At 42.8% G+C, this 24884-nt stretch overlaps 1 protein-coding gene across 5 annotated transcripts in view; it reads left to right on the top strand.

The window, feature by feature from the left end:
- Positions 1–24884, top strand: part of Lpin (phosphatidate phosphatase LPIN) — a 33289-nt gene that overhangs the window by 5748 nt on the left and 2657 nt on the right. Inside the window, exons 2-12 of one of the 5 annotated variants that reach the window (XR_849879.3) lie at positions 16791–17810; positions 18335–19330; positions 19403–19536; positions 19629–19840; positions 20129–20308; positions 20782–21315; positions 21531–21609; positions 21696–21963; positions 22266–22769; positions 22845–22948; positions 23660–24107. Coding sequence is in view for 4 of the 5 variants with exons in the window: in XM_011143409.2 (XP_011141711.1) it covers positions 17622–17810; positions 18335–19330; positions 19403–19536; positions 19629–19840; positions 20129–20308; positions 20782–21315; positions 21531–21609; positions 21696–21963; positions 22266–22769; positions 22845–22948 (3200 nt within the window). In the remaining variant the exon portion in view is untranslated. The remainder of the gene's footprint in view (positions 1–16790; positions 17811–18334; positions 19331–19402; positions 19537–19628; positions 19841–20128; positions 20309–20781; positions 21316–21530; positions 21610–21695; positions 21964–22265; positions 22770–22844; positions 22949–23659; positions 24108–24884) is intronic. The other 4 variants (XM_011143410.3, XM_011143409.2, XM_011143408.2 and 1 more) reach the window with 4 other exon arrangements.

The following is a 24884-nucleotide window of genomic DNA, read 5'->3' as shown; positions in this document are numbered from 1 at the left end:
CGTATCTTCACCTGGACCAAGGCCAGACAGTGTCCGGATATTCTACTTTTGTGCCGTTGTTTAGCGCTGTTAGCGATGTCGGTCACGAGACACCCGCCGTTTCGTCTCGCACACGCGCGTTCGCAACGTCAACAGCACGAGGATCATCAGCTGGGAGAATAATCGCGGGAGCGTGTCGTGACGGGGTGAGGTAAAGCAGAGTAGTCGGCGTAAAAGTCGGTGCGTGACCCAGATTACAATTGGAGCCGAGGAGGATACGACGGCGGGAGAGCATATCTGCGGTCGACTCGAACGTCAACTCCGTCTTGGCAAATTTATATAACATTCTGCTGTTGAAAGTTGAAACCGAGAGGATCGTCAATTTCCTCCTCGCCGATTTTCTATTATCGTTGATCGTCTAAAAACAAACTCGACCACCCGAGTAGAAAAATTAACTCTGATAAGGGCCTGATTATTTGTCCCTAATATTAATCGGACCCTAGTAGAGATAGAAAGACAAGGATCCTGTAAGATGTGTAACAAATAGTTTACTGGGTTTAACCGAAAAGGCAATATTATGAGAGCTTTACAAAGCGATATCAACAGGCCTTTGTAAGACTACATATATATTAATAGGGGCTTATAACAAAATATTTTTATTATTGCTTGAATAAAAATATTCGTTCTTTTTATCCCAAGAAATTTAGACTGTAATTTCTTTATTTCTTTATAATCTTGTTAGTATACAACAAGAATTTTTTATTTTACAAATATAGCACACTTTACAATAAAATATAGCATTCTTTATACGTAAAAATCCTTGGAAGAGACTAATAAACATGACAACTAATAAAACTAATGAAACTAATAAAATTTGTTTTTAACTGCGGTATAATTAAGAAATCTTTAAAAGAACCAGACAGAGAGAGCGTACCTGCTAAAACTACTATACTAAACTATGACAATTTTATTACACTCAGATCTCACGCTTCAGATCTTATTAATTTTTTATAACAAAATTTGATTTTGCATATCCGAAGTGTCCTCTTAAAAGATCTTTCTAAGGCCCACATCAGTTTTCCAGTTGTTAAAGCGTTATTTCGTAAAACTTAAGACATCCCTAAAAAATCCTTCTAAGGCTCTCCTCAGCTTCCCCTATTGAAATTTTATTTATTGGATCTAAAGCATCCCTAAAAAATCCTTCTAAAGCCCTTCTCAGCTTTTCCCATCAAAGCCTTATGTCATAAAATCTAAAATATCTCTAAAAGATCCATCTCGGGGCCTGACATGATAATAACGAGGCATCCCTTTTTAGGGCATCTTACTTTCAACCTTACCGGGGCCTTACGCTTCACGAGGATGGCCCTAACAATTTTTGCGCTCGGGTAACGATTGAATTAACCGAGACAAGGTAAAGAGATGTAAATTCGAGGTGGACGTGCCTCTCACCGCGCTTTATCGACTCTTTGTCGGCTGATTCTTCACGCGCGATTAATTATACTTTACAACATAACTTAATGAGGGACACTGTGGTATCATGGTGTCAACCACCGCGATGACCGCCGCTGCATTTAGCCTTTGTTAACTTCTTGGAGGAAATTGAGCAATTAAATATCGCACGCGATAACGAACGATGTATGCGTGCATGCATGTGTGCGCGCACGTGTGTGTGTGTGTGTGTGTGTGTGTGAGGAGAAAGAGAGAAGTCGCGCAAATAAATGTCATTGAGAGATCGGCCGCCTTCTCTCTCTCTCTCTCTCTCTCTCTCTCTCTCTCTCTCTCTCTCTCTCTCTCTCTCTCTCTCTCTCGCAATGTCAAAACTGCGTTTTATTCTTGCTGGCGCAACGGAAGTCGAAACCTGGCGAAATTCGTTGCGCGCGCGTGCAACGCTTATTATTAACCTCGGGATTTTCGCGGAAGCGAACCGGTCCGAAACCGCGCGCCGGAGCAATTTTTAAGCCGCCATTACGCGCGGCGCGATTTTTCGCAGCGGAAAATTAACAGCGCGCGCGATCGCGGCTTTACGATCGAATTACTTTCGCCACGAGCGATTGCTCGTGGCGCGGGTCACATACGCATTATGTAAATACACGCGTCGAACGAGCGAAATTGCGCAACGACGCGCGTGTCGCGCGGACGAATCGAGAGAGTCGCGCTGTGCGTCTCTCTCTCTCTCTCTCTCTCTCTCTCTCTCCTGGACTGGAAAATTGGCCCGTCGAAAATCCATTGGATTTACCGGCGAGACATAAGCTCCGCACGGGAGATACCGGGACAGAGCGACAAAGCGACGATGACTAATAGCGAGAAATATCAGGCGCGACGCGGTTAATCAGCAGCGCGTGTTCGTCGAGTGATCGCATGGTGCAACGGTCGGGCGAATTAATTTCACGTACTCGACCGAGAGATTTAAATCGTGGCCACGCGTGTTCCGTGGTGGTGGACACCGCGCGTGAATTATTATTATCGTTTTCGTGTTCCCGATAACCGCTAATCGTTTTATCGCCATAAGCGCGCGTAAGCTACATCTCCGATGTCGAGAGAAAGCGCAAGTCTCGACGAGTCTCGACAACTGCTACAAGTACATCGTACGCGTGCTTCTTTGCGAGACGAAAGACAAAGAAACGCCGTGGGAATCGAGTTTGCGATTCAATGTGAATGTCATCGAGTCACGCTTCGCGACGTGTCTTCCGCGTTGCCGCAAATCGCGACTTTGACCGGGCTCGAACGGGGACGATGATTCATCACGTCGATCGATGAAGAGGCTTTATTTACCGCGGTCTCACTCGTCTCGGAAACGGCGATATGTCTCTCTCTCTCTCTCTCTTCGCGGAATCCCCGCGTTTACTTCACGCTTTCTCAGTTTGCGGCGCATATTTTCGGGACGTCGCTTCGTCCACGTGCGAGTTTACGTCGTGCGCATCCACGTGTACGGCCGACCTCGCGACTTCGCGACGAACGTCGTGTTGAAAGTCAACGAATCGCGAGTCGTAGTCCGCGATTCGCGACTCGCTCGGGCAACAACGAGCGCGACCTTCGAGGCCGCGCCGCGCCTCTGCCTTCTGCCTCGAAAATCTGTCTCGCGCGAGGTTTTTGGCCGCTGGCCGAGTAATTCGCGAAATCGCCGCGGTACAACGCGACGTCGGTAAACAACGGTAAACGGAGATAAGTTTGTTGCGTAACGAAGCGCCACGGGTCGACGTACTCGCGCGCGGCGCAGGAGATCTTCGGCGATGCGGGAACGGCGGAGAAATTCTTCGTAAATTCTTCCGCCGCAATTAAAAGTCGTGTTCCCGCGACGACTGTTTATTGACGAGACCGCTCGCTTTTCGCCGGCGACTTTGGCCGGCCACTTGCTCGCGATAGCGCGTATTTTCGTTTCAGGCGAGCGTCCAAGCGTTTAAATCTGCATTTCGCTTCGTTTCGACGAGGGGGGCGGCGGGGGGGATGCGAGGGGGGCTCGCTTCGGCGAGCCTCGTGCAAGGCATGCGTCTTTGAAGACGCGCGTCTGCTGACGCGGAGAGTAATGAACCGCGACCCGAACACTATTGGTCGCAGTTCTGTGTCGCCCACGTTATCTTAACGGCGAATGCGCGTTCGTACGGTTGACGTTCATAATTTACTTATGAAGGCTTTCGGAAGGCTGATGACTGCCTGAGCCACTTTGGCGAGTCGCGCGCGCGCCACTTTTGAGATTAGCAAATATCTTGCCACCTAAAAATATCCCGAGCGAAACGCAAATTATCGATCCGGGAGCCGGCCGGTGTTAGATATTTGTTATCCGCGACTATTAATAGGCCTCGCGGGCCCCTCTATCGACGACAGGAGGACGTGGACGTTAACGAAATTTACACCCGTCGCGTCAATGTCACGGCAACGAGCGAACGAGTGGACAGCGGATGGACGTCACGTCGGAATATTCCGGACACGTAATTTCGCGAAAATATTGTTCAGCTTTTTGAAACCGGTCCAGCTGATGGCTCTATATGTCTCTTTCCTCTCCTTTTAACTCTTTGGGGGCATAGTGGTACGTAAGTAGATATACTTACCAACTTATTTATTCTCACATTTTTCATGAAATATTTCATATTTGAGGAATTCTTGAGGGGTTTTTTGCGTTTTCGGCTTCTTATATGATATGGAAACATACATGAAAGATTGAAAAGTGTTTTGCATAAGTTGTCCATTTATTATAAATCAATAAAGTGTGAAAAACACACATCTTTACAGAGAAAAATCATTTTCCACGGACTGTGAGTGAATTTTTTACTCAAAATCAAGATTTGGGGGTTTTTTGGATCGCTGATTATAAATCTGAGGTTCAAATTCCAAACTTAATTTTCCAAGATGACGGATCATAGAATTTTTATTAAATTAGCTAAAATTGTACTCTGGTTAGTTTTTGAGGTCGCTGATTACGAATCTGAAGTTCACATTCTAAAATTCATTTTCCAAGATGTCCAGATTATCACGATTTTTCAGATTTGTGGCCGCCATCTTGAATTTCGAAAATCTGATAACGGATTCGTCATCAGCGGCCCCGGAAACCCATGTATATAAATTTTCATGTGATTCGGATTTTCTGAAAAATACGTGCCTCAAAGGGTTAAGTCCCGCCTGTCTCGTTGAGCAAAACCGAATAACTTCGTTGAAAGCACTCGGTCTCGCGAAGAGTTCCCTCTTTCGCGTTGTTCCATCATAAACACAATTTGCTAGCGTCGTGGAATTCGTGCAATTTGCACGTTAATTAGAGAGGATCGCGGTCTTTTCTTTGATCACAATTGATTAATAAAGACAGCGATCGCTGCGTGAAGAGATAAGCAGTGCGAGAACCGCTGAGAAACTTTCTTTTTTTTTGTCAGTCAAAGAAGGGCAAACCTCTCTCTGGTTATGGAGACTAGAAGATGAGGTCGTGGAGCGTGCATATTTCCTGCGAGAGCGTACAATCACTTTTATGGCTATAGTCTTAAGACTTGAATTGAAACTTCCACCGCCAATTTCTCACGCACGTTTCTTTCGCAGTCACTGCTCGACTTTCCGCGTTACTCGCGCGAATTTCTCGCAGAAAATGACTGGATTATGTAGAAATTTGCATGGAAATAGCTCGGGAAAGAGAAACGCCCAAACGTTTTCTCGAGATTGCGCGAAGCAGCAATCGTTCGTATCCCGAAGTGTGTATCACCGCAGAAAAATATTGCGACATATTTTTCTATCATTTTCTATCATTTTCTATCATCGTCATGCTAATCACTCACGTAAAGTTCATCTATATTCCAATTGATTAAATCATAAATTCAAATTAAATCATGCAATTTGTCAATCGTATGTGATTAAAATATGTAAATCAAGCCTTGAGGAGAACCTTGAGGAAAAGCAAAAACAGTACCATTTTCTTTACCATTTTCTAAAAATAATGTTAAGCATATTCAATATAGATTGCAATTAAGTTATATGATTTTTCGATCATACGTGCCTCTCAAATAAATCAAGCAAATCCTTGAAGAGAAATAAAAACAAGGCATTTCTACTCGCAAGATTTATACGTACGCAGATTAAAACTGTCATGCACGTTTCAGAACTTAATTTATGCAAATTTTTGTATCGGCAAAACATACCGAGGACATACCGAGGACTGTTCGCGCGAAATGCGCAGTTTTTTACACAAAGCGACAATACACTGAGAAGAAAAGTTTTGTTGGGTTAATAAAACATCAAGCGCAACAAACGGCTCGTTAATGTGAGACAGCAAATGACTCCGTTGTGGTGACAAATGATTTGTTACTTATGATTTGTTGCTTTGACCAACAATTTTATGATGCGAACAAGTGGTATCGTTATGTTAATCTAATCATAATCATAAATGTTTGATTTGTTGACGATACAGAATATAAGCAGAGGTTAGAAATTATGCATGAGCAAATCGGGGTTGTATTAACTCTTGCTCACCAACGTATAATATTTAGCAAAATATGTAAAATATTTGATAAAAGCATACATGTGATGCTACACTAGCGCGCATCATAATTACCAGATGATCCAAATATAGCTCCATTACATCCAATCAAACATTGATAGAGGAAGGTTAATAAAATAATAATTCTGTATGTGTGTTTTGCAGAAATTTGGGGAAAAAATAGAGCAACGCATTATTACATTAATCTCCATTTTTAACACGATATATTGTATGAAATTAATAAACTATTAGATGAGGTTAAGTAAAGTCAAAGGATACACATACAAAGGCTCGTACTGTAAATGTATTTTTATCAATAAAAAATCTGTAAAAGTAGTTCATAGCTACTTAAAAAAGGTTATAAATTAGAGCTTTAAGAGATATTTTTATCTGTACATAAGAGTTCAGAATATGGATCACAAAAGTGTCACGTATATATATACAGGGTGTATAAAAAGTACCGGGATGGCGAAATATTTCGAAAACTAAACATCTTAGAAAAAAATGTTTCAGACAAAAGTTGTATGTTTTCAAGGGGAACATAAAACAAAACTATATCATTTTGATTACAGATGACTTTCGAGATATTCACTGATCTTTTCTTAAATGGAAACCCTTTGAATGAAAATTTTTTATTATATCATCTTTTTCTACTAATTAATTTTAACAGCTTTTGTTTGAAACAGTTTTTTATTTACTTAATATTTTTTTAAGGAAAACTTGATAATTTTTGCAATATTTGGTTTACGATATCTCGCTAACTATTTGTCGGAGGAAAAAATAAGAGAGAGAGAGAGAGAGAGAGAGATTGTTAACTTGATGATTTTGAAATTTCCAAAGGTCGATAAGTTAACAAAAGTTAGGATACTATTGTAACAATGTATTCTTGAAATTAAATAGAGTAAAAAAGTCTATTTTTTCTTCCGACAAATAGTTAGGGAAATATCGTAAGTTAAATATTGAAAAAGTTACCAAGTTTTTCTTAAATATCTCAAAAAATATTACACAAATAAAAAAATATTTCAGACGGGAGTTGTTGAAATTAATCGGAAGAAAAGGATGATATGATAAAAAATGGGATTTCCATTTAAGAAAAGCAATGATCAGTAAATATCTCGAAAGTAACGCCATCTATAAACAAAATGATATAGTTGTCCCCCTTGAAGCTATACAACTTTTGTCTGAAACATTTTTTTCTAAAACACTTAGTTTTCAAGATACTTTTTATACACTTCGTATATTATTATGCTATTACATGACGTTGCCATTTTTTCTTTCTTTCTCTTTTTTATTAAAAGTTGTACATCCAACAAACATATATATAATTTGCATCTCCATTAATGTATATTTGTTAAAATTGCAAACAAGGAAAAATGATTCGTTGCCGTAACTGTTCGATTCGTTCCCCGTATAATTATCAAACAGCAAATGTTCATTTGTTATGATAACAGAAGTCTTTTTCTCAGTGTGCGAACAAGTAAATTTGAATGTTACGAGTAGCGAGCAAATCCCGTCGCCATACGGTGAGCGTTTCCCTCGTGCAACCTTCTCTCTTACGCAAGCCGCAGGAAAGTGATCGACCTTTTTGCGTCGTTATTCGCGAGCCGACAAGTAGGCTGTTGTCGCGCGATAATCTACCTAACCCGATGACGTCGTTCGCACGCTCGACTTCGGGAAGCGAATTAGGGTCCGAAATTCATTGCCAACGATTAACTGAACTTTCATCGCGTCATGCTCTTTATGCCGCTGGCTGGTCGATACATCTGTCGTTGAATTCTGCATTTAGTAGTTCGCGACCCGAATAAAATTCGTTCGTCCTCAAGCGCTGTTTATGCGTGTTAGTGGAATGTCGTAGCCAATGAAACGTGAAATACGATTGTAAACACGCGCCCCTATCAAATTCAATTAACGTGCAGTTTACGCGGCGACAAAGTCGTGCGGGCTTTAGTTGGGTGAAGTGGAGATTTAAAACACCGGCACAGTGCGAACTGTTTTCCATGTTTGTACACAATGAACATCGGAAAAGTCTCCTAACATTGAGAAGGAGACTTCTGTCGTCACAACGAAATGAACGTTTGCTATTCGATAATCGTACGAGGAACAAGTTAAACAGTTACCGCAACAAATCAAAACTAAAACCAAAGTTTTGGTTTTTCATTACTTGCAATTTTAACAAATATACATTGCTGGAAAGCTGGGACACACTTGTTCCCATTACAAAATTGTTGGTTAGAGCAACAAATCATAAGTAACGTATCATTTATTAACGCAACGGAGTCATTTGCTGTCCCACATTACCAAACCATTTGTTACGGTTACTGGTGTTTTATTGACCCAATAAAAGTCTTTTTCTCGGTGAAAAATTCGTTGCTCGTGTAGAAAAATTTACAAATATGTTGCAAATATTTTTGGTATTGGAAATAATAAGAAAGAATAATATCGATAACGTGAATTGTATTAAAAATCGTGTTCGTCCAAAATACCTGAAAGTACTCTACTCGCGTATGGCGAAACGCTTCTGACGGATCGTTAGACAAATCATTACGTGACGGAGCGGCGTGATTACGTGGCAAAAAAAGACGCAAGCAAACATTGTTACGCGGACATATACGGTCGACGAAGAGAGAGCGACGGGATCCTCTCTCCTTACGGCTTTTACGGCTCACCGACATGTGACGAGTCGTCTACATCAGCACTCGCGATCGCTTTTCCCGCGATCGTCAAAACGTTCCACCGTTGAGATCGTGGTCGAGATAACGTCGTGGCGAGTTCCCTCACGTCGACCATCGTCGTCCAACTGCGAAAGCAGTTGGATAAAACTCCGCTGCATAAAAAAGGAGGAACGATGCGGTCATAAAACCTTGACAGTGCCAGCTTGCGTGTATGCGGCCTACACGAAGTTCGCGGACAATGTACAACGTTTAAAGATTTTTGCAGTGCATGCACGTGCGCCGCCTACGCCGGCGTACCTCCTCTGGAATCGAATGGCGGCCGAGCGAATTCAAGGCGCTCCTCCGGCTCCTTCCTTCTCGCTCATGTGCTCTCTTCTCATGGTTCATAATTATTCCACATAAAGGCCATCACACGTAGAAAAATTTTAACCGTAACCGTAAGGTTGTAAGAAAACTGACCAATCACAGTCGATCCTTTCTCTTGTGACATTATAATAATCGACTGTGATTGGTCAGTTTTCTTACAACCTTACGGTTACGGTTAACATTTTTCTTAACGTGTGATGGCCTTAAAGGTCACACGTTAACTCACGAAGAATCGCCGTGTGGCACACGAAATGCTTGACCTGTGGATGAAAGTTACTATGAACGTTACTAATTTCGACTGACGTCGTTAACGTCGATTTGGAACGAGGGTTGATATTGGGTGTACAAATTAGTTCGGTCCGTTTTCAAAAGATGGCTCCGGCTGTTATGAATGGTTCATAGTGACTGCCGATCTTGGCGGTTTCAGAGAGGTTAGACATCTGCCAATAATATTCAGTTTATATCGCTTTGAGTTTCATACAAAAACCTTGCTTTTTACAGTGTTGAAAATGTCGTATTTTGTGTTAACCAAGCGGCATTTGCGGGAGGTTTTAATTTTCTGCTTTAATTGGAAGAAAAGTGCAGCTGAAGCCCATCGAATGCTTGTTGAAGTTTATGGTGACGCTGCTCCAACTGACAAATCATAGGGAATGGTTTCGACGTTTCAAGGATGGAGCGATTTCAGCGTCGAAGACAAGCCTCGCTCTGGACAGTCAAAAAAATTCGAGGACAAAGAATTAGAGGCATTACTCGAAGAAGATCAGAGTCAAACGCAAGAGGAGCTTGCAGAATCATTGGCAGTGACTCAACAAGCCGTTTCCGTACGATTGAGAGACATGGGAATTATTCAAAAACAAGGAAATTGGGTGCCTTATGAACTGAAACCGAGAGCCGTTGAAAGGCGTTCTTCATGACAACGCTCGGCCTCATGTCGCAAAAGTCGTAAAAAAATATTTGGAAACGCTCAAATGGGATGTTTCACCGCACCCGCCGTTTTCTTGTCCGGACATTGCTCCTTCTGATTACTGGTTGTTCCGAAGGATGCAGCACGATTTGGCAGGTCCACCGGTTCACTTCTTTCGCAGATATCGAAAATTGGCTCCAAACTTGGATCGCCTCAAAAGACGAGAGTCATTTTTTCGAGATGGAATTCGAAAATTGCCTGAGAAATGGGAGAAAGTAGTAGCCAGCGATGGAAAATACTTTAATTGATCTGTTCATTCATTTTGTTTTGAAATAAATAGATCTTTTAACACAAAAAAAAAACGGACCGAACTAATTTGTATCCCCAATATATTGGGATTAATCCTTAAATTCAATGGAAAAATCCTTTATCAATTGTGAAGTCGTCAAATATGGGATAAAAACACGAGAGGGATTGTTACATTTCGATATAATCGTATTAATTTAACATTATCGGAAACAAATACTATCTTTGCCGTTGATCTAACGTAATATATTAACATTGATCCTATTCTCAGAACTTTGCAGCGTAGATAAATAATATACCTAACTGGATAAGAAGTGAGATATACTTGAGACCATTAAACGATAGTGCAGTATTAATGTTGATCACGTTACTCATCACGTTTCTCAGTACTTTGTAACGCAGATAAGCAGTAACGACTCGACTCAAGCTGGATAGATCAATACGTGCGCAACGATGGTGCAACGTAAGTACCTCGTTCGATAACTACGTGCGTGTGTACTAAGCGACGCGCTCGCAGCGCGTTCGCTGCTCAACAATATCGCTGATGCGTCCTATCGACGACGAGATGTACGCTATTTTTAAATCAATCGTATCGAGACAGACGCGAACGGAAATTCCTCACCGCGACGCGTTCGCTTTGTCCCTCTTTCAAGTGTGCCGCCACGCAGTCTGCTGTGTCGTCCATATCGAATCCACATAAAAAAAGGGGGGGGGGATACGTTGCATTGTCATCCCGTTTTAACAGCGAACGGAAGAAATTGTCGCGAGAAGTACGCCACTGTGGTACAATACATGACGGGCTCTTGATGCATATGTAAAGTTCTGATTGCGCAAGTTTACGAAATTACACGCGAGCGCGGAACTCGCGATGAGCGAATTTCAAATTGCGACATTTAAAAGCGCGTGTCGGTTCTCGGTTCTCAGGTAAAACAGGATTCGCGTTGAGGAATGCAGAAGGAAAAGATATTCATTCGTCGGGCTTTTTACGCGTAATAATGCGACATGGCCCGCGCCGTCACGATCGACCGGAGCGAGAAATGACCGAGCTCGGTAGTTGCATTATCTGGGACGATTAACTGGGATCTTATTTTTCGACTAGTTATTAACGCTTCAGCGTTAAGAGAGAAAAAGTCGTCAAAGTTTCCATCGAGAAACGTACACGTCGAGAGACAAGAGACAAGAGATTTTCTCTTGCCAGGGAGGTGGACTAGAATAGAACGAAAACGCTCAATTGGGAAAAAACAGGATTTTTCTGGAAATCTCTACTTATTCAATTATTATTTCAACCGACCCAGTCCCAGACGTAGAGACAAATGTTTTCGGCCGTGATAATAGAGAATTTCCGTCCGGCTGACTCTCTTCGCCCGGCCTTTCCACGCGAGGTTTTATCTTCCACGTATATATCGCTAAAATTAACATTTCCATCCCGGCACGGAAAATAATGTAGAAGCATTATTCCTAACGCTATTTCCTAACGCTCTAATATCTGCCGATCGCGACATATTTCCCGAACGGAGAATTCATTATTCACGATCGATTTCCGCTCAATTCCCGAAATTGCGTCTGCCAAAATATCCGACGATCATACCTATTCGTTCACTCAAAAAAGAGTAATTTCAGAACAAGCGGAATCATCTAAATTTTACAGGATTTCATTCTTGTATATATGGTCTCAAGAGGATTCCTCTAAGGTTAAGAGAGAATTTAAGAGAAAAATATTATAAACACATTATTCTTAAATTATATGTTAAATTATATGTTACACGCATAATACAAATCTTATTGATTTTAATATAAATTTTCTCTTATACACAGATTATTTAATCTTTTTTTAAAAGGATTATTATTTATTCTTTTTGTACTTTATTCTTACTGGTTATATTAGTTAATTTGAGAAAACTTATAATGTATAGCAAAAAGTAATTCCGACATTCAAATCAACATATTCCTCTTCATATAAGAAGAAAATTAATGGGTATAAGAGGAAATCTTCTTGAAATAAGGGGAAAACAGTTGGGATAATATCTAATAAATCTTAGATGACACTTTAATGTTCACTTTAATCGCTTTATCGAAAGAGGTATCTTCTTTTCTGTAAAAGGCTTTGCTTAGAATACAAGACTATGGAAAAAATCACTTTACAAATAGAATACTTTTTTTTTGGGATAGCATAGAATATACTTTTCTCCGCACGACTCAAGCAGCTCGATATCGATCGCGAAATTCGGCCGTTCGCAGACGCTATATTTCGCGTGTTGGAAGAGAGCCGTCGGCGTCGAGGCGATTGCCAACGGCTTTTGCTGAAATATTTCACGATCGCGCACGATATCGATCGCGAAATGCCGGTCGAGTCGAGTCGAGCGCGAAGCTGCAGTCGCGTGACTCTTTCGCGACTTGCATCGAACGAGCTCGGCTCATCGAGTATGACCGAAATAGCTTATAATCCTACCTAATGGCCGCTAATAGGACGAACTCGCTCGGTTCGGCCCGGCACGCGTCGAGTTTCCGCGAGGGAGGGACTTCGCTGTCGTTGCCGAGCTTTTCTCAATGACGGCTGACGCACCGCCGCCGGCGGCCAGCCGAAGCGGCATCGTTATTCCCGTCCCGGGTGCGACTCACCCGGAGTGCAGGAGAACGGTCAGCCGAGATTCACGAGGTCGCGACGAACACGCACCGTCCGCAGGACGATCCTAGGCGAGACTAATGGCGAGAAACGACGCGCAATGGCCGATTTATCGAGTTAATCGATCGAACGCGCGGCAACGATTATTCTGGACGCAAACGCTTGTATACATTTTTAATACTAAATTCCATCTTTCTCATGAGCGTCTCATGATAACATTGTCTCGGCTTGATTGAGAATCAGAGAAAGGCAGATTAGCATTCGCCGCGGCTCACAGTGTTGCGAAACCTCCAGATAGTGGTCATAAATCAATTGTCGCTATAATGTACTGTAGTTGAATGAAAAGCATACTATGTTGTAAATACTAGTACTTTATCACTAAAATAACGTTTTCTAATTTTATTATTTTATTTTTTACTTTTTTGGTTTTTTTATTTTTTGGTTTCTTATTTCCTTTCTTAGTTTTTATCTTCTGCCTTTTACTTCATATAACTATTAACTAAACAAAATATTTAATATAACTATTCATCGTCCGAAACTATATTTGCTACAACTGGATTTGCAAGCAATTCAATAACTTCTTTAGGGAAGGGGTCGGCTTTTTTTATCTGAAACCTTTTTTAAAGACAAAATGATGGGATCTGAGGAAAGAAGAAGGCTTTTAAATAAATCTTCATTCGTCGTAATTCTCGAGTTTTTTCTTGTTAACATTAGCAAAATTAACTAGAATAAAGAATTTTGATAGAGGATATAATTTTTGTGTTGAACAATATTACCTGCAGTAGACAGCGTCTGACCGTAAGCGCACTGAATGTCAAACTCTGTTCATAAAATTTATCATATTTTTGTAAGCGCTGGATATCGCTCTTTCTACCTTTGCACAAGGATTAATAGATATTTTATCTTTATTTTCACAAAGTTACAACACGGTGCGAAATGATGCATTTTTTATATATCACGATTGAAGTGATTAACTGTATAAAAAGTGAGTCCCGTAAATCTAATTCTTATTGTATATACTTATAACTTTCTAATATACTCTTTATTGGAAATAAAACTACACAAATGAGATATTAGACAGGGAACATCATTTTCATGATAAAAAATTGCTTCAACGCAAAATCAGTTGTACCATTTGGAGGGTTATAACCCAGCTATTCTGTACTTCGCATCACGTGTGTACATTTGAATTCACTTATCTTCGTGATACAATTGGATTTCATCAAAATGTTACTACAACTTATTAATTTGGACCTTTTAGAAAATATATTGAAAATGGGAGCCGAAAATCTCGCTTTTTATTTTTTCCTATTTTGGCCACGTTTAGCGATTTCTGCAACACTGTGCGGCTCAAGGTTATGTTTCGTCCACCGCGATACGAGAAGCGATATCGGCTCAAGGTATCGTTGGCTGCGTTCAGTAGAACAAAATGATCAGTGAGCGCTTAGTGATTATTGTCTGTGATTGGAACATTCTTTTAGATTCTTCATAGATCCAGAAGTATTTACCAATCAGGAGCGAGAATCACTAAGCGCTCACTGATTACTTTGTTCTGCTGAACGCAGCCAATGGATGCCTTCCTCACGAAGCTTAACAGTTGCACAACAGTTGAGCATGCGATGAGTGAGCGATGAGTGAGCAAATGTACACTGAACGCAACTGATCATAGTTTTGCTCAGTTTTGTTCTGCGCGGAAAAAATGTCAGATAAACGTACGAAATATTACGGCCTGTTTACACGCTCATGTGTCTTGCAATTATTAAGTATTTTTATAAATATAATTCATATGTGTCTGTTACAATGTATTCTACCATCCTTGACCCTGTCTGCACAGACGTGACAAGAACGTCGCTATGACGTCATTATATACGTTGTAGCGACATGCTTGCCACGTACGGTGCAGTCAGGGTATATTCCCCGTTATATATATTTGGATTTATATAACCATTTTCTTTGTTATTTTCTTTATTCATGGGCTGCGCCATGTTAGATCGGAGACTGATCAGTAAAGGTAGCGACGAATATTTATGATCAGAAAAATGGCGACCGCTCACTCGACATGTTGCGAGTGAGCACATCTCGAGCTTAGTAGCGTTCAGTACCGCGATTCTGTAACTCGTTATTGGAGTTAACGACACTTTCGTTATCGTTGCGCAGCTTTTGTATACCGTAGAAAAGCTGCGCAACAATAACGAAACTGTCGTTAACTCCAATAACGAGTTACAGAATCGCAGCACAGAGGCCCTATTCTTGCATGTACATAAGTGGCAAGTTTCGACTAATCGCAGTGAAAAATTCCCAGAACCGTATTCTTGACAGTCGCAAGTGAAACGTATACGCAAATTACCATTCGCAATGCAACGAATGGGTAATACCATCCGTTTCTCTCGAAACGTATATGATACGTTATGCAAAGTACAGAAAGTGGAGTATAAGAGTACACACAGAAGCACACTGTTATTAAGAAGAAGAAGACTTGGACACTAAGACGGCTAAAAGAGTGGAAAATAATAGCTGACTTTACATATCCGTGAGAGAAATAATAAATAGGAAATTTAAGAGAAAATAGCACATAAATTTCACTGCATTTTTAATTATAGAATAAAACTTTGTAACAATAATGGATTTAGACGATATAATAGTAAACATACCAATTATAAATGCGTTAGAACATGCTGAAATAATGGAAGAACCAAGAAGATTTTTCCATATTAGTTCCACATTTTCCACTTTGTTCTGCTGAACGCAGCCAATTAGCGAAATCACTCAACAGTTGCACAACCGTTGAGTGTCGTGAACTCGCAACCCATTTTGCGATCTCAAGACCGCGCTCAAGACTATTTTACCTGACTGTCTTATTCTCGAAGACCAGAGCCGCCGTGTACGTTCGCGGCGGCGAAATCGATCGAGGGCCATCAACCGATGAATCTCGGCGCGCGAGTCGTTGGGATCATCCTAGGGATGCCGATTTTAAATCGATTTAATCGAAGATTGATTAATCAGAGCCTAAAAGATCGACTTCAAGTCGATTTTCTGAAACTGAATCGGTTCCAGGATCAATCGGTAAATTCTGAAAATCGTCAACACGATTTTTTCAGTTTCTACTAGTAGTAGTAGTTTTTTTTTTTTTAATTTTTTTAGTTGTAACATTTAAACTCACTCAATGGCTGCACAATGCACATTACGTTGCTTTTAGGCCGATGTCCCATGGGCGAAAATTTTCAGCGGAACGGAACGCGCGACCAATCATAGCCACTCCATATAATAGTATACATTGTATACATATATATATACATATAATAGCAAACGTGATTTCTTATTTAAAACATTTATATAAAAAAAAAATTTCTTATTAAGAAACGTCTAAAAACCCTTGATCGATGTTTAATCAAACTAAATCCTTAGCATAAAGATTTAAAGATCTTTCTCTATCTTGTTCTGGCCACACAACACAACCAAAAGAGTATTATCTGTTTAATTTCTTTAATTCATATTAAACTTTATATGACTTACTTTATATGAGGTCTACTTTAGAGAGTAAAAATTTGACAAATAGTGTACTTTTTAATGAGCGGTTCACTCCACATGCATACCGACTCGAATCGATTTTCCGAAATTGATTCCTCACAAACCGATTTTTTAAAGACCGATTCTTTTCTCCGTGATTCGAATCGATCTTTCAATCAATCTGTTTGAAAAAAAAATCGGCATCCTTAGATCATCCAGTGGTGCGATTCTGTAATTCGTTACTGCAGTTAACGACACTTTCGTCATCGTTGCGCAGCTTTTCTACGGTATGCAAAAGCTGCGCGCAACGATGACGAAAGTGTCGTTAACTCCAACAACGAGTTACAGAATCGTACTCGCACCGCAGGTGATCTCGCGCGACGAATATCGCTCGCCCATCGCGTCCGATTGGCCGATCGATGGTCGCGCATGCGCGCCACCAGGCGCGCCGACCACTGATAACGTTGCGTTTCTTGCTTTCAGGCAGTTCGTGGCGAGACACCGAGCGTTCGAAACGCGCGCTGACGCCGCTGGCCGATCACGTGGTACGCCGTCGTATCGACCAGCGGACGGCCGCGGCGGCGATTGGCCCGCTCGGCTCGCGTCTTACGCGCAATATCAGTTCGAGCTGCCGTCTGCTGGCAGTGTCAAGTGGACCTCGTAACGTACGCTCGACGAACAAAGGATTCGCGGAAGCTCTCGCTGCATCTCGCGCTGGTACTGGCGACTCGCGCACGACCCGCGCCTCATCGTTCTCTCCGTGCTCGTCCCGTGCTCGACGCGTCGAAGTCGCCTCGACCCGCTGCGGCGAACAGAGCGCGACAGACACACGCACGTCACGCTGCGACGGGGCTGCGACGCGGTCCTACGGACGCTTTTGACAGCTCGTCGTCGCAGTGACAGCCGCCGCGTCGTGGTGGATCGTCGTTGCGGGGTTTTCTCGCTCGTCGGACCGACAGTCGGAGTGTCATCGACAACCGAGGAGCGACCTGAGAGCGAAGAAGAGGGAGACACCCCGGGGATGGTCGAATAAATCTGCCGAGCATCGAAAGGTCTAGGTTTCCCTGAGCAGCGGTCCCTCGCACTTCTCTCGTATCCTTCTCTCCCCTCTCCCCCTTCTCTCCCTCTCTCCCTCACGCGCGCGCTGCAAGAGAGCCGCGAGCTACGAGAGATATATATTGTGTGTATGTGTGTATATATATATATATATATACACACATCTTTCTCTCGCCGCGCGACCGCGAACTTCGAATACTCCACTGATCGCGTTTCTCCGTTGGTCGAGTTCCGCGGCCAGTAGTGCGCGGGCTTAAGATGTACAGTATGAACTACATCGGCAAGTTCATCAGCAACTTTCGCGACTTCTACAACGAGATCAACGCGGCGACCCTCACCGGTGCGATCGACGTCGTCGTCGTCGAGCAGCCGGATGGCTCCTTCGCGTGTTCGCCCTTCCATGTCCGCTTCGGCAAGCTCGGAGTGCTTCGTTCCAGGGAAAAAGTGGTGAGTCTACGGCGCATTTCGTGGCCATCAGCGAATTCATCCCGCCGGCTGAGCGGAAACGGGGCGCCGATGATGGCGGCGGCGTTTTGAGAAGCTTAGCATCTCAGACGCACGGAGCTGTTCCGTCTTCCTCGTTTTTTCGACGATCTCCGATCGTGCAAAATGTTCTTAACGTCGACGTAATTCGTGACGTAAACGTTGACGTTAAAAATATTTTGAACGATTAAGGAAGGGATTATTTATATCACTATCAATTCGTATTTTTTTTTTTTTTATATCGCGATCCTCTTCTCTAGTCTTATTAAGATACGTCATCTTTTACGTGTCAGTGTCGCTGAGATAAGTGGTTTTCTTTTGATATGCGAAAACACATGTATATGTAAATTCATTTGAAAATATTTTCCATATCTTCCAAGTGTAAACATCAGAGGAGACGCCTGCCTTTTTTGCGTGTTTACTTATGTGTGTAGACATACTTAAAATATGGCTTGTTGAGAGTACAAGAGACGTTTCTCTCTTCATAGGTGGACATTGAGATAAACGGAGAGCCCAGGCAGATTCACATGAAACTTGGCGATTCCGGAGAGGCTTTCTTCGTAGAAGAAGTTGGCTCGGACGGGTCGCCGACTGATCGAGAAATTCCGCCGCATCTAGCCTGCTCACCCATACCGGACGACAACTGTTTCCCACCCCCACGATTCAACCTCCTGTCGGATCTACCTCCGGAACAGAGGGAGAAGATTCTCATAGACTCCGTTCTCTCCATCGAGCGTGAAAAATGGGAGCAAATGTCCGCCTTGCCGCCCGATCAGCGGGAGAAGTTTCTGGTAGAACAGTTTTCAGATCTCCCTGTGGAACATCGCGAGAAATGGCTACAGATCGCGTCGCTGACCGCGGAAGAGCGAGACGAGATGTTCAAGGAGAGTTTCGGCACCATATCAACCCTGCAGAAACAGCAAATGATCAGAGAACAATATTCCGCCTTGAAGACGGAGGACAAGGAGCGACTGTTCAAGGAAAACTTTCCGGAGCTGCCGATCGAGCAGAGACAGAAGTTCGAGAAGGCTCTGCTGAGCGACTGGAAGGAGAAGGAGGAAAAATGGGAAGAGAAGCACGACAAATCCAAGGACGATGACGAGATATTCGACATGGACAACATCAACGATGAAGAACCCAAGGTTACGGTGTCAACGCCCAAATCTTTCGTAGCTGTTACCTCCTCCGAGAGAATTCGGAAGATCAGCGTGGTGAAGAATGATTTTAGACCGATCACCGATGATCCTCAGAGCAGCAGTAAAGAAAAGTCCAGTGACGAGTCGAATCCGTCTGTGAGCAAGAAGAACTCGAAGGAGGAGAATGTCGAAGAGACGAAGAGTAACAGTTCCACTAAGAGGAAGCGCAAGAGGAAGAGCATAATGAAGAAGAAGGGATCACAGAGGAAGACCAGCAACGGCAGCAGCAGCCAGACGGAAATGAGCGAGACTGATGCGGTCGTTACCGAGGAGTTAGTCAACGAAACTGTAAGTAACATATCTTCGCTCCGATGAGCATTGTACGTCTCAATTTTTATAACGTTCGTATTTATATTGAAGATGCTGAAGGGTCCCACTTCAGTCACCGAAGTCGAGATGAAAAGCATCGCGGAAATCACGCCGCCTCCTCAAGATACCATTGAGCAACGCCCGGATACTGACTTTCACTTCTTCAGCGACACGGAAGTGACCAAGTGTGTAATCCGCAAGTGTGGTTCTTTTCTTCTTCTGTGGTGCGCTGTGGTACATATATTTATTGACTCGTTATGCTCTGTCTGTTGGAAAGGAATCAGGAATCCAGGCCATCGTCGCCCGTCCAGTCGGACACGGAATTCGAGATGCGCAAGATCACGCAGGAGGGTAGCGAAATGGAGGACGACAAGAGCCATCAGCAGAGCTGGAGATGGGGTGAACTGCCTAGTCCGCCTCCGGAACCGGCGCATATGTCGCACAGAAACTCGCTGAGCTCCTCAGCAACGGCCAGCCAGCCGAACAACAGTTAGTATATAATAATTTCCTTATCCCATATATCAGTCAGTCAGTCGAGAGACTATAAACGTTCACGATTAACACCACCTTGTACATTTCCAAATGGAAAGCTCCTGTCACTGTCGGATCTCTCTCGTTTACATTTTGAGGCACTAACACGATTCAACACGATTTCGCAATGAGACTGTTAACGTATCGGTATCGTCAGACTCTCGACATCATTTCTCCCCGCGGCAGAGACTAACTCTCCGAGTCGCTTGATCGCTAACTGTTCGCTAACCGCTTTTTCAATGGCAGCAGATGCACACCGATCTATGCTCAGTGGCATGTTCTCCTTTATGAAGAAGACCTCTCGCGTAAGACACAATCCGGAATCCGAGGGAATTTATCTTAGTGATCTTAATGCCGACGAGCTGGATCCCGAAGTTGCGGCACTTTACTTTCCCTCCTCGCATCGAGGCCCGACGGTGGTTAAAGGTATATGGTAACGCTTTCGCTTCAGAGTGTAAATGTATCCTACACTATACACGACCAAGACTAACACTAACGCCATTCTATCCACACTTTTATTATTTTTCTCACCGTACTTACAGAATTGCAGCGTTTTTGCACTCTTGAGGATTGAAATACTCTTAGGTGTTTGTGCGGTCGAGTATTTCATAAGAATTCATCCATTTTATCTCTTGTATGTTTGTGCTTCAAGAACAGAAGGTTACAACTTTCTTCTGTGTTTTTTATATATATATATATATATATATATATATATATATATATAATAACAAATAGAAAAAATGGATAACTAACAAACTCTGCACACATTTATCTTCTGTAAATAAAGTTTGCAATTTCCGTTGTCTTAATTAAAAGTAACTAATTGATGTTGTTTTTGACATAATTTATGTTTTGTGTATACAACTGCAACACGTGCTCGTGTGTGTGTGTACTTACAGATGGGAAAGCCGTGGATGAAGAAGACACAGAGTCAGGTAACGGACCGAGTTTACCGCAAAGCCCCAACAGCGTTGAGGGAGCTATCGGTGGGCCAAAGTCGGTGGATAGTGACTTCGAGGAACCAAAGCACTCAATATTCGATAATACCGTAGAGATAAGTTTGTCCTTGTGCGGTGGTCTGGACACCGAGAACGGACCATCCAAGGAGGCTTTCCATGAAAATTTACTGCAGTTCGAGGACATCTGTACCGATCCAAAATTGTATGAGAACCCAAACCTGGTCGTGAAGATCAACGGAAAATTCTATAACTGGGCTACAGCCTGCCCGATAGTGATGACTTACGCCGTTTTCCAAAGACACTTACCTCAGAGCGCGATCGAGAGTCTGTACACGCAGTATATGCCGTTGCTGGTGCACGAAGACAAGAAACAGCAGAACAACGGCAAGCCCGAGAGCCGTAGCGGTTACAGCTCGTGGTTCTCTTGGAGACGTTCCACGCAACCCACTAAGAAATCGCAGGATATTAGTCAAAGTAAGAAGAATTTCTCTCCATATTAGGATATTGGCAAACTTGCAGATTGCATCTTCTTGTTGTTGTAAAAATATTGAAGCTGTATCTACTTTGAAATTAGAATGCGTTTAAATATCGATTGCCTTCTCTCAGTTTCAATTTCTCATGAAATTATATGGACATTATGTACATGTTTTTGTTTTTCTTTTTTTAATACTTTGTTAATTTTCTCGTAGCTGATGGGATTGCCATGCAGTCCGAACAATCATTGGAAGCCAAGGCTGCGACGAGCGAAGAAGTACCTTCTACTAACAGGTAGGTTCTAATTACTGTTTTACTCTACTGCTTTCGCACTCGGTTCTTTGTATCTTTTGTTAATTCCATCAGTTATATCTTTGTAGAGAAGCAAAGACTGAGCAAACAGTAGGCTCGTCGAATGCGACCGAAGCGATAGAAGCTTGTACGAGATTGACAACCGCAAGTAAGGAAACAGCACTCTCAAAGACTGAGAAGGCGCGCGAAAGAGAAGGCGAAGGCTACAGCGGCAGCGAGGATTCCGACAGCAATCAAAACGAGCCGCCTGGCGTGAAGATGCCCATCGAAAGAAGATCGTATTACGAGTCCACGGAGAAATATCGTAAAACTTTGAGACTCTCATCCGAGCAGATTGTGAGTATCTCCGCATATCTCACATCATTTTACCGAACAGTTTTCACTCTGACTATTTTGTCAAACCCATCTTTATTGCACTTAATGGGGACAAATTATTAATCGAGCAATGACTGTCATTACTTCGTCATTGTTCTTGCAGCATTCGCATACAAATTACCGTAGAAAAACGATGCGAAACGTGTGAGAAGATGGCTTACCATCGAAGACAGAAATTCGTAATCAAACTGTTTGACTAACCCAGCAGTATCGTGTGAAAAAGCACGAAGGGATATAATGAGTTCTCCTTTCTTACTCGATAGGTGAGCCTCGGTCTGAAGGACGGTCCCAACGAAGTGGTGTTCAGCGTCACCACCGCTTACCAGGGTACAACCCGCTGCAAGTGTCACATTTACAAGTGGAAGTGGGATGACAAGATCGTCATCTCCGATATCGACGGCACTATCACGAAATCCGACGTGTTGGGCCACATTCTGCCGATAGTGGGCAAAGACTGGGCACAGTCTGGAGTCGCCCAGCTGTTCACGAAGATAAAAAACAACGGCTACAAGCTTCTATACCTCTCGGCGAGGGCGATCGGCCAGGCTAAGGTTACCAGGGAATACCTGAAGAGCATCAGACAAGGGGATCTGTCGTTACCGGAGGGTCCTTTGCTTTTGAACCCTACCAGCTTAATCTCAGCGTTTCATCGTGAAGTGATCGAGAAGAAACCGGAAGAGTTCAAAATATCTTGCCTCAGCGACATTCAGGCGTTATTCCCCGAGGGCTCCAAGCCGTTTTACGCTGGATACGGAAATCGAATTAACGTAAGTGGGATATTTTGTCAACCACCGTGACTCAAGATGAACAGACTACATAAAGATCATGTTGTGTATGCATAGGACGTTTGGGCATATCGAGCAGTAGGCATTCCTATTATGCGGATCTTCACCATAAATCACCGAGGAGAATTGAAGCACGAACTGACACAGACATTCCAATCTTCGTAAGTGTTGCATTACTTATCGCTCGTTAAGATGAAATAACGAATGTGTGAGATTACTTTTCTGTGAGAAGGAGCACGTACGTAATAACAAAATTTGGAAATTTGGAAACGGGATCGTGTGTATACGCTCGAGTACCGCTCGAGTAGACGTGTGCATTATATTGATTTGAGTGCTGTTTGATTTCTCATGGTCTTGAGATTCTCTTCTACGCTTGCTTTTCTTTTTGCCAATGTAATCTTGCCTATCTCATAATACCTATCTTTTTAAGCAAACCTGCTCTACTAGATGCGCATAGTACTTAGTATCCAGAACAATGTGTAATCTGTTATTTAGTGGGATTACGTTATCTGTAGACGGGAGCTAATTGAGATTAATCGATACCAATTGCAAAATCTTTACCGCATGGCTCACGCGACACTGAATCTCTTACTGCGTAATATATATATATATATATATATATTTTCCTTCGAGCTTCTTCTAAATTAACTCTCCAGAATCCAGAAAGCTTATTAGCCAAACTTTTACGAGCTGTGAATTGTTTATCTCGAGAAAGCTTAAAATAACAAACAAACTAGATACCTTCTTTCGTACGAAACTGTGATAAGTGCTTGAGCACACTAAGGGCATGAAGTTATTGGTGGTTGAGAAGAAAGTACCAGCTCTTTCGCAGAAGGTGATTGATGATAGGTCGGTGATTTCTGTGATTACAGCTACGCGTGTCAGTGCAATATCGTCAATGACTTGTTCCCGCCACAACCCATGCCAAGCGTCTACTGATAGCGGCGCAACCATAGTCGTAGCTTTAACCGGGGCGTGCTAGTTAAATAGATTTGCGAGCGTTCTTTGGAGTAACGCGTAGTAACGGCGACGGTGTCGCCGGTTGCGTTATGCTTGGGACACCGCCCACGCGCAACGCAATCCACGCGCTCTCCACCTTCCACAACAATCGACATAGTACAAAGTCCAGCGTTTCACGCGCCGTGACAAAACTGGCGGAAGAGAAAGCTCGAGTTAATCTTTCGATACGCGCCCAGTTATGGAATTGTTTAGAATACGTAAAATACGCAACTAGTCGCTCTATAGCTCATCACTATACTATGTTTTGGGATATTGTGGGGTTGTGCGACAACTCCTACCTACCTTCTTATGATTTATAGGGTAAGCACTTGTTTGTACCACTCGCTTCTTGTCATCGCTTCGACACGCTTTGGTTGTCAGACATCTTAACATATCTCATCGTCAGGAAACCACTCGCACTCCTCATGTGTTTCTGGGTTGAGAAGGCTTGCTCTCGGCTACTTATACTTTCGTTTTCAGACATTCTCTTCATCCTGAACGGTGCGAGGAGAGGGAGAGTGCAATTCTGCGGAAGAAAGCGTTTGCCTCAAGGCTCTCATATCCGTCCCTTTATTTGCCTGTCATTCGTGATAATCGTTCGAGACCGAGCACTCGAGACACTCACACATTCGCTACTTGATCACTCTCGACTATAAATTCTGGTTCTGCTGTTTCCATATCGTACCATTCCGTACCGACAATCGCAGCTTTATCAGCATCAGTGCTACGCCTCCATCATCTCTCGACTTTCGTTTCGTCTGTGTCGTCTGAATATGACTTGTGTGACTAACGGTGTGCTCATACTCATTTCCTCGCAGTCTGCGTTATGTGCGTACTAAGTCGCATCGAGTTTCACATTCGAATCCACGCGTCGTTGAGCAACATCTCAGTTGACGGAATTCTCATCATTGCGTACGTTTCCACATACCTCGCGGCTTGTGTATCGATTAATAATTCTCTACATAAACGGGTTACGGGACACGCGTACTTTAAACATTCCTGTTCCCACCATTGACGAGCTTATTTGACAAACATTACGACGAAAATGCAGTGTATGCGTGATTATTAATCTTTGTTCTCCCTCTCTGTCTCTCTCTC

The sequence above is a fragment of the Harpegnathos saltator genome, unplaced genomic scaffold, assembly GCF_003227715.2.
Source record: "Harpegnathos saltator strain DR-91 unplaced genomic scaffold, Hsal_v8.6 scaffold124, whole genome shotgun sequence".
In the NCBI taxonomy this organism is placed as follows: domain Eukaryota; kingdom Metazoa; phylum Arthropoda; class Insecta; order Hymenoptera; family Formicidae; genus Harpegnathos; species Harpegnathos saltator.
Note: the sequence above shows the minus strand (reverse complement) of the source record. Positions and strands in the feature narration are given on the sequence as shown.